At 44.1% G+C, this 9,967-nt stretch overlaps 2 protein-coding genes across 2 annotated transcripts; one reads left to right on the top strand and one right to left on the bottom strand.

Annotated features, from left to right (window-relative positions):
• Positions 1-71: 71 nt before the first annotated feature.
• BCR41DRAFT_393171 (hypothetical protein) lies at positions 72-2,664 on the top strand (the record flags this gene model as incomplete). Its single annotated transcript, XM_022028528.1, has 2 exons — positions 72-440; positions 535-2,664. The coding sequence occupies 2 exons, from the start codon at positions 72-74 to the stop codon at positions 2,662-2,664; spliced, it is 2,499 nt and encodes an 832-aa protein (XP_021884906.1).
• Positions 2,665-4,885: 2,221 nt separating this feature from the next.
• BCR41DRAFT_347523 (hypothetical protein) lies at positions 4,886-7,990 on the bottom strand (the record flags this gene model as incomplete). The annotated part of the gene is made up of 1 exon (XM_022023112.1): positions 4,886-7,990. The coding sequence occupies exon 1, from the start codon at positions 7,951-7,953 to the stop codon at positions 4,888-4,890; it is 3,066 nt and encodes a 1,021-aa protein (XP_021884905.1). The 5' UTR covers positions 7,954-7,990.
• Positions 7,991-9,967: the final 1,977 nt, after the last annotated feature.

Here is a 9,967-nt window from a genome sequence, read left to right as displayed (position 1 = left end):
GATGTGTCAAACCCACAAAAACGATCAAACCCAGTTTAAGCCATGATTTGACGTCCACTAAACGAGAACCTATGGCTGCCGTAGACACCAATATCATTAATGCTAGAGCACAGCCTCATAAAAACCTTCCTTCCTTTTCAACGAAAGTACAGGCACCAGTATTGTCTAGTACAAATCGTCCAGTTGCTTCTTCACGTCACAATCCAGCAAATGTTGCCCCAATACCTGCTCTCAATCTACATTGCCTACCTCCCGATCCACAGCTCCCGAATGTCGACTCACAACACTATACTCGTTACCCACAACAACTAGTCAAGGCTCAAAAGACAACACAAATAACTCCAAAGATGGGTCCACCCGCGGCTCTAACCGCATTGAAAGACTATTCAAAGCTAGGGTATTGCGAGAATTGCAGGCGATACTACGAAGACTTTGACCAGGTACAGTAACTGAATGACAGCATCCAATCCCATTATCCATTACTACTATAGCCTTTCTCTAACACGAACTGAGGTTTCTTTCTCGCATGGATAGCATATCTCTACGGAACAGCATAGGCGATATGCCCAAGATACAACTAAGTTTGAACAATTGGATGAACTTTTAGCGACCGTTCAGAGAAAACCCAAAGGTTTACCAAATCTTTTAGAAAAAGATATAACTACCGACGACAGGGCAGAGAAGGATCAGCGCTCTTCGTCAGCAAATGTTTTGAACACATCAGTAGCTACGAAGACCTCCGAGACAGACAATTCGTTTGACACAAAAACTGATATATATACTGAAAATGATACTCAGTCAATGGCCACGGAGGAGAATGTAAACCAACTGCTCGTAGGGTCCCTTGGTAAGAGTTTCCTTAAAGCCTCAGCTGTAACAACGAATGATGACTCGAACCAGGAACGACAGCGGCAGCCGTCCAAACTTCAACAGGAAAAGGTTGTGGCTGAGGAGGCAAAAGAGGCCCAGGTTAAAGATAACAAAAAAGATCTTGGTGAGCAAGGGGATGAAGTAGCCGATTTTGAGATCGAGCAATCAGCAGTACCTAAGGAAGAAGAAGGCGTTGATGAAGGGATGCATGAAGTTGGGGATGGAGACAATGTTGAAAAAGAGCTGTCTTCGGAGCTGGAACGCTTGGATGTTTCTGAAAATGGCGAAGAGGAGCAGGATGTGGGACACGATGAAGGCTATGAAGATTCGATAAAAGTTGCGATGGAGGAACAATCAACAGAACCTATTGCTTTTCCATCTACAGAAATATCTCCGCTATCAATTTCACGGCATACGGTATCGACAGATAATCGACTCATCGATAAACCCCTGTTGTCCACGCCGACGCTCAAAAGAACATCCGTATCACAAATTAAGGCTGCCAGTCAAATAGAAACGGACGCTACTCAACCCGATGAAAGATTTTTGGAAGAGTCTAACCTGGGAACGGTATCTACAGATCCTGTAACGCCGATCCGCTTGGCATTAAGCATGACTAGCGCAGACACAGATGGGCTTGAAGCAGCGCCTCCAACCTTGAAGAATATTTTTGCAATGTCAGAGGAAGGGTCAGGCGAAGAAATGGATGATGCTGTAGCTCTACTGAAATCCCCTAGCGCTGGCCGCAATGCTTTTGCTAGGACACAGGGTTTGGATTTAGGACGAGGCAAAGAAAAGACTTTTACAAGTAACATCCCTGAAGGTAGCTTTAAACGGAAATTGGAGCTTGCACTGGCGGAAGATGCTGAAGACATGGATATGCATTACGACTTCTACTCAAGGAGTCATCTGTCTGCTATTCCAAGAACGGAGCAATCCATCACCTATGATGACAAGCTACAATGTAATCTTATGTCCCAACCAAGTCATCGATATCGCCATCAGCAAAAGTATCAGCAGCAGTCACATACGCCTCCATACATTCCAGCATGGACATCCCCTCCAGCACTACCACGACATCAACAAGGTCATAATCTAGCACTAACATCTGCTTCGCTTCCTTCACCGATACAGTTTGGGGCTTTGCAGCCAACTCCACCGTCATCTCGGTATCTTACGCAACAGGGGCAGATAGATACGCCCAATGGTGGAGCCCTGCAAAGACAACAAACGCGATATCCAGGCACGAGTGCAGATCTTAGCAGCTTCAGTATCCATAATAATCCATTACAGCTACAGCAATATCACTGCACGCCCGTGTCAATTCCCACGCCTGCTCCTCTATTGCAACAGATGTCGATGCAACAGCAGCAAGGACAGTATTTTGAGGGGAATGTTGACGAATATATTACAGATGCGGACTATGACCAGTCCTTGTATAAAGGAAGGTTAACCAGCTCTACTTCGCCAACCTCTCCATTATCACACAGACAATTTGATTTTTCGGGGCCATCGATGCCATCAAGAACACTGAACCTGATGGACTCATTTAACTGTAGTCAAGGCACGGCTCAGATGTCACCCAGGCGATCCCCTAGCCATCATGCATCACATCGAAGCCAGACCTATTTCCCTGTGATGTCGCACGCAGAACAGGAACGAGAGCGATGTTACCATTATTCTCGTGGCAACCGGCTTCCGGAGCCTGCTGGCCAGAAAAAGATGAGGAACAGCTCCAGCCTTGAGGAAGCATTTGAAGAATATGGAGAAGGCTGTATGGTCTTCATCGAGTAAGCAGAGGAGACCAATGGTTCTTCACAATAATACGGACAGATCTTTGCAGACGTACCATCATGTTGTCCCTCCAGAGATATTTAATTTCCCTTTCATAGAACATGTACAGTAACTTATTAATCAGCTTTCGTGCACTTGACTTGCAGGCAAATTTGTAATTTATAAAGAGGTAAAAAAAAAAAATTTTTTATGAGAGATGATTATGCTTCATTCTCTGAGCATACACAAGCTTTTCAGGGTAAGACTGCAGGTTGGTTTGTTTGATACGGATCCGATACACGAGTTCGCTTTGTCATTTAAACCACAATTGATCTTGCCAAAAAAAAAAAAAAAAAAAAAAAAAAACGGGGTTTACAGGAAGCAAGTAGTCTTCTTTAGACCCAAACTGTGGATGGAAACAGGCGAGTTGCCTTACTTCCCATGGTAACCCTCCATTCGCCCCAGAATAAGCATTCGCAGTATTTCTTTTTTTCGTTTTACTGTTCCACGTTATGTGATTGGCAAATAAGGAGACGCGTCGTTTTAATATCCACCTTGATATCAAAAGTTAAATACCTATTCCGTCTTGGCTCAATTTGTAAAGAGCCTAAGATTGAATGCGCCCAATATTAAAACTGGGCACAACATTAATGGTAGCCACAACTGCTTATTCTTTTTTTTTTTTTTGCATAAAAAAAACCCTATTCTACGCCACTAAGTTCATTCCGCAGTTTGCCTAAAATATGGGATGGAGAACTTGGTATAGATTCCAATCCGGACAATATATTTCACCACTACAGTCATGGAGATAAATAAAGCTGTAAAGTATACAAAGAAATCTCAAAGACCTTTAACAAGTTGTTAGTCTCCATACCACCATTTCCTCTGTGACTACATCTTTCTCTGCATCGTATACACTCAGTAGCCTCCGAGTCTGGTTCTCAGCCTTTGATGCTAGAAGAGACGAGGGCACTCAAGCTTTCGGTATATTATTCATACCCAAAGAGGGCACTAAAGATCTGCCTTCAAAGAAGTCAAAAGATCTAAAAAACGCTGCTCGATGACGAACGGAAAACCAAAATCCAGTGACACCGCCAACGATTATTCCTCAAATAGATACTGTCCCCGAGTCAGGGATCGTCTCTGAATATGAAAAGGTTTCTGGGCCCTCTGACACGGAATACAAACCCTACTGCAGCTTCATAGATTCTCTGGCCTTGGCAAAATCTATAGAGAAAAAGAGGAGGCGAAGAACGAGATCACCCATGAACTTGGCTGCTGAGTCTGTGTTAATAAGAGGACCGCGATTTGTACAGCGCGTGCCGCTATCGCATGCATGGATAATAAACACAGAGCTTCTTATTCACACACAGAATTAGCTTGGGGACGATTCCCCTTACCTGAAGGATACCGTATAGAACCGATGATCCAATGCATATGCTGCAATGCATTATGTTCTTTGAGGAGTATAAGAAATAGAATAGAAGGGCCCGACCAGAATTTTTGCCTTGCTGCGGTAGAGTTAGACCAGAATCCTGACTGGAGCCCACCCCATGCTTGGTAGATCTTTTTGGCAATCATAGCTCGGAAAGTAAAACATTTGGAGGGGATTCACGGCATTACAACTGTGCTTTATCCTTAACATCAATGAAGGTGAACTGCGACCGGAGCCCTGAAAAATGATCAAAGTGTGCACATGTACTGTACACTTTCTATATTGTCGGAGGGATTGTACACTTAATTGGTCTTGTGTCTCCGCCCGAGGGCGTAGGCCCTCACTTTTTGCAGATCCACACTCACATTCATGACTCCGGAGACCAGACCAGAGTTCGTAATTGCTATTTTGACAATTCCTTTGACAAGAGTCGGTATCTTTTTTCTTCTCAATTTGAGCCCAAAACATGGGTTATGTAATGGTACTTGCATGATTGTGCGTGCGTAGGCACAAGAAAGACCCCTTCATGCCTCGGTCCGTGTGTAAAAATAAAAACTCGTTTGTTATTGCAGACTACCCTTTCATTTATGTTATCTCCACAAGGCAACGTATTAAATTATTTGACGAGGCAGACTGTGGCGAACGGCGCCTGGCTCGTTGAATTAAAAGTAGTGTAATAAATCCTAATCAGAAAGTCATTGGGAGGGTGCTGTATGCACAGTTTAATGTACAATAGATAAAAAAGAAATGTTACAACAAAATAAACTATATCAGTTTTTTTTTTTTTTTTTTTTTTTTTCAAGTTTGCTTTAGCTCTCATTAAGGATCTGTTGCAGACGAGCCTTTGCCTGTGGTGACATGCCGTCCGACGAATGTAAAGGCTGCTGTTGTACACGCTGATGGGCAAGTGTCTTTTGCCTTTGCTGCTGTAATGACCCCCGTGGACTAAACTGGCTGTCATCACTAAGGCCGGAGATACTACTGATGCTTTGTTGTCGAGGGAAGGATGTAGGATCGGCCGGTCCACGAGGCGAGAAATGATTACGAACATCTACAGAAGCTAGTCCCCCATGGTGACTATTACTTGAGACTACGGATGGTGCGTCCAATCGTGAGGAGGAAGAAGGAGATGAATTGGGTGATGGCATCGCAGGATTGATCATCATCATATCTTGGTGATGGAGGTGTTGAGATATCCTGGCTGTGGTTCCTTGCTGGGAGCGTTGTGCAAAGAGTGGAACTATACTCTCTGCAAACATGTCACTCTCAGCTCCATCGGAATACTCTTCACCACGCCTGACGTGTTGCCGCTGCTGCTGCCGCTGCTGCTGCTGATTCTGTTGTTGTTCAAATTGATCCAATTGTTGGTGTAGTGGCTGTAATTGCCCATGACGTCCATGTAGTTGTTGCAGTCGTAACGCATACCTCCCAATTTGGGAGGCCCTACGTTGCTGATGTGGAGCTTGCTCAGTACTACTCATGGTGTCCCAGCCTCCAATGCTTTCGTCTTCAGAAAAGACTTTGTCGTGAGCATAACGACCTGACCGATGAATGCCAACTCCTTTACGGATCTGAGGCACTGACATTCTGGATGATGTTCCTGAATAACTGTATAACTCCTGTTGAGACAATGGTCGACGGCTTCCATGTACCACTCCCGGATGGCCTGAGGATAGAACCTCTACAGAGGCTGGCATGCCGTCGGGATTATCTTGCGAGTATTGAGGCGTTTGATAGATATTGCTCTCGATATATTGCTGTTGTTGTTGCTCCAGATAGTTACTCATAACATCCTCGTGACGGAGCTGATCCATGTCTGTATTGTTCTCTTGGCTGGATTGACCGAATGCAGGTGCTCTAGAGCCCGCGTGAGCATACCGTGCCATGATGTTTCGAACATTATTCTGTCGTCTAGCCAACTGTACAGATGCCTCAGTGCCCTCAGGCGCAGGTGATTGACTCTGGCGCTGAAGAATAGGAGGGCAATGACGCATAGCTTGTGGTGATTCCATCACAGGATGCTCACTGGACACATTTATCTGTCGGCGTTGCTGACTTGATATGAACTCCGGGGCGTTTTGTTGTAATAGCGATGGTTCTTGACTGGAGCCAATCCCTATAAGGGACAGCCGCTGGCCCTGCGCAAATCGAAGAGAGCCTGCGGGAATCGGAGAGTAAGATTGGTTCATTATAGCCATTTCAGACTGAGGAAATGAGCGATCTAGAGCAAGAGAAGTTGTTGTCATGGCTAACAAAGATTCTGTCAGGCTCCGAATTTGCTCATCACTGGCACGTCCAAGGGCAGCCATGGACGAAGAGTCCACAAGAGCTATGTCGGCCTTAATCCAAGTGCGGATAGTCTGATTCATATTAACAGCATTGGTCACGACCTTACTCATGGCTTGAACACTTGCATGCATCCCTGACCCATTATGATGACCCATAGACATGGTCTTTTCAAAAGCTCTGAACGCTTCTTGCAGAAGAGCCACATGCTGTGTTGTTGGTTGTGGAGTTGCTGCCATAGAGGCTATGCGAAGTGGGCTATCAATTCTGACAGGAGGCTCCAAGCGGTCCATATTAAAGGAAGAGGATCGTTCTTTTGGTGTTGCGGCTGTGATAGAAATAGGGGACCGTAAGGGACCACTAGATGAATCCATGGTTTTCGTCAAACCTCGATTTTGACTCTCCATCATGAGCTGCCGGACTTTTTCAGAGTGGGTTGAGGAGGGCTGCTGTTGCTCCTCTAATTCCCGTTGCTGTTGTTGCCTCTGCTGGTACTGGATGGTCATGGTTTGCGGACTTTGGACACGAAGATCCGAGAGCGATCGGTTCATTCGTTCCAACTCAAGCTCCTCAACACGCGCCTTTAAAGCTCTGAGCTCGCTCACAAGTATACCTCCACCCTTGGCTGCAGTTGTATTGCGAGACTTTACAGTATCAGGCTCGTCTTCAGACGTCGAACGTAACTGTTCTTTCTGATTTTTAAAAGGGCCAGAATTATGTTTTTTGATAACGTTGTTTTGAGAAGAAAGGCGGGTTGCAGTTTCAGGTATAGTGTGGTGGGCTTCTGGTTGCGAGACTCTTGTAACGACAGAACGGTGGACGGATAATGAAGGCCCAAGCGACCTCCGCTTGAGTCTGATGCCAGAGCCATTGCTAAAACTTCCACTCCTGCCATGTCCAGACGCTCGGGACGCAAAAATTTCCTCTTTTGTGGTTGTGGAAGACTGGTTTGGTAAGAAATCATATCCTTGAGCAGTTGACAACGTGATGGTAACTCTTTTTGAAGCATTGTTGGCTTTGTCGTCATTATTCTTGTTGCTGGTGGTGCCGGCGCTGGTATTGCTGTAGGCGGAGTCCAAGTTGGATGATGATTCTTTCCTACCGTTGATCTTATCCAGAGCACGCGCACGCATATTTTTGATAGTATCAGTGCTCTTGTCTGCCTCATGAGTTGTTGGTTTTCCAGGCGAAGTCGAAAACATGCCGGAGGCTGAAGATGGCGATGTAGCAAAAGTCTGCAAAGGACGACTGCCCAATCCACGTTGGTGTTTGATACTATTGCTGATCAATCTGACTGTCGGGTCAACAGTTGCCTGGTCTATTTCTAAATCATCGACTTCATCATCCCCCATAGGTGCCGAACACTCGGAGCTGTATGTTTCTGTGGTGGAAAGATAGCGCCAGTCGAGTTCAGTATCATGATCGTTTATAAGGAGTTGACTGTTGCGTAAGGGAGGAGCTGCAGAGGAGCTGTTTGTACCTATACTGGTGTTACTGGTGCTTCGTCGAACAATGCTTTCGTCGTTATCGGGATTGCGGCTGTGCAGACTATGGATACCAACCAGGTTATTTCTGTTAGAGCGAGACATATTTGCATCGCGTGTGTGTAGAAGTTAGTAGAGTCGAGGAAGGAAAAAAAAAAAAAAAGAAAAAGAAATAAAGAAAAAAGAGCGTTGGACAAGCAATTCAGCGCTGTGGATATGGGCAGTTTGCTCTTGGAGTGAAGGGCAAAAAAAAAAAAAAAAAAAAAAAAAGAGAGATGCGAGTTATTGGTTTTGAAGGTGAAAGAGACCTAGAGAAACATTTAAGCAAAGGAAGTGAGACAGAAGCGAATGAGAATGCATATCCATTAAAATGGTGTCTTTTGGAGGAAGTGTGTGCAGAGCTATGAGGAGGAGAAGTATGCACTCACCTTGGACGTATATGTGTTATTTATTTAAAAAAAAAAAAAAAAAAAAAAGAGAGAGAGAGAGAGAGAGAGAGAGAGAGAGAGAGAGAGAGAGAGAGAGAGAGAGAGAGAGAGAGAGAGAGAGAGAGAGAGAGAGAGAGAGAGAGAGAGAGAGAGAGAGAGAGAGAGAATGAAGTGAAATGAGATTTCGAAAACAATGAGGTTGTAGGTGGAGAAAGGTTGGAGGTGAGAAGGAGACAAAAAAAAAAAAAAAAAGGTTTTGTGCTTGTTTTGAAACTAAAAAAAATAACATCAGCCAAGGCATTTGGCATGGAGTGACAAAGCACAAAGAGATGGATTGATGATGGGGTATTTGTTTTTCATGTATCTCTTTGGTGAATGATTTGAGAGCATGTTGAACAAATTCACAAAAGATATTTTAAAAAAAAAAATAAAAAAATAAAGAGGGCTCTGCTTTGCCCTGTTGTGTCTTTTCTGCATCGGGGCATTGGCCATCTCACCCTTTGACGTCTTTTTTATTTTATTTCCCTTTTGATCTCTCCTCGCTGTCATTTCTTTTTAGCGTTTGTTCATTTGTTGTTTGCTGTTCATATTTAAACCTCGATATGAAAAAATGAACTCAGCACGAGATCATCCTGCATTTACAGGGGATGCTTCATAGAACGAATGATTACTTTCCTCCAAATGCAATTGAAAACAACCTTAAAATAAAATTAGTATGTTTCGTAAGACAGCTGCAGATTTGTTTTCTCAAAAAATGTATAAATGCTGTCCGTCCCCCATCACAAACAATGGCCGCCTCGTTAGATCCCATGGCGCCTTCTAAACAGGGCAGCACATTGCCCTCGATCCATTCCGAGAATTCTCTGTATCCTTTTTTTTTTTTTTTTTTTTTTTTTTTTGCCGAATCTGGGACAAGTCCGACCTTGCTCTCGATCTGTTGGACGTCCATATGTCTCTCATGGACTAGTGCTCTAAGCGCCGAAGTCATTGACAGTCCATCAGAATTGATGGTACCCATGGCTGTACTGTGGATGTCCAGATCAATCTTGATCACAATATATAAACTAATGTCTGGAAATCCTTTCTACACAACATTCTCTGTAGCTGGCGTGCCTTTCGCATCATATAGCCCGTCTTGCGTTATGTTTGGCACAGGCCACGATGAAGGCGGGCAGTTATGAGTGCACCCCCGTTGAAAGTAGAAGATCCTGTCAATATTCTATTAATAATTGTCCGTGTTTGAACTTGTTCCTTCAGCAAGTTTTATTGCCCTCCTGAAACTCCCTGTCTCTTGAATTCGATGCTACCGTAAAGTTTCCTGACCAAACTGTAAGGATGACAGCCCAAACAGCAAAGGCACTCCTGGCTTAATTGCCACTGCTGAAGATTAGAGAACATCTTATTTCCCAAATATGGCGGTTCTAATAATTCCTAGCATCTGTGGTAGTTAGCGATATCTTGTCGAGCGTACAAGACATTGATGACGTTTGAATTACTTCTCAAGCTCATTTCAATTGAGCAAACATTTATCCGTCATTGATGTTCTCATCAAGCGCTTAGGATGACTATGGTAGATCTTACGATGGAGTATTTATTTTGATAGCATATGTCGGTGGTATTGAATATGTGCATGAGTATCATTTTTCCAACTCAATTTCTCCACAGTTCTCGATGACTTCTCATGGATAATC

The sequence above is a fragment of the Lobosporangium transversale genome (assembly GCF_002105155.1).
Source record: "Lobosporangium transversale strain NRRL 3116 chromosome Unknown BCR41scaffold_5, whole genome shotgun sequence".
NCBI classification, from domain to species: Eukaryota; Fungi; Mortierellomycota; class Mortierellomycetes; order Mortierellales; family Mortierellaceae; genus Lobosporangium; species Lobosporangium transversale.
Note: the sequence above shows the minus strand (reverse complement) of the source record. Positions and strands in the feature narration are given on the sequence as shown.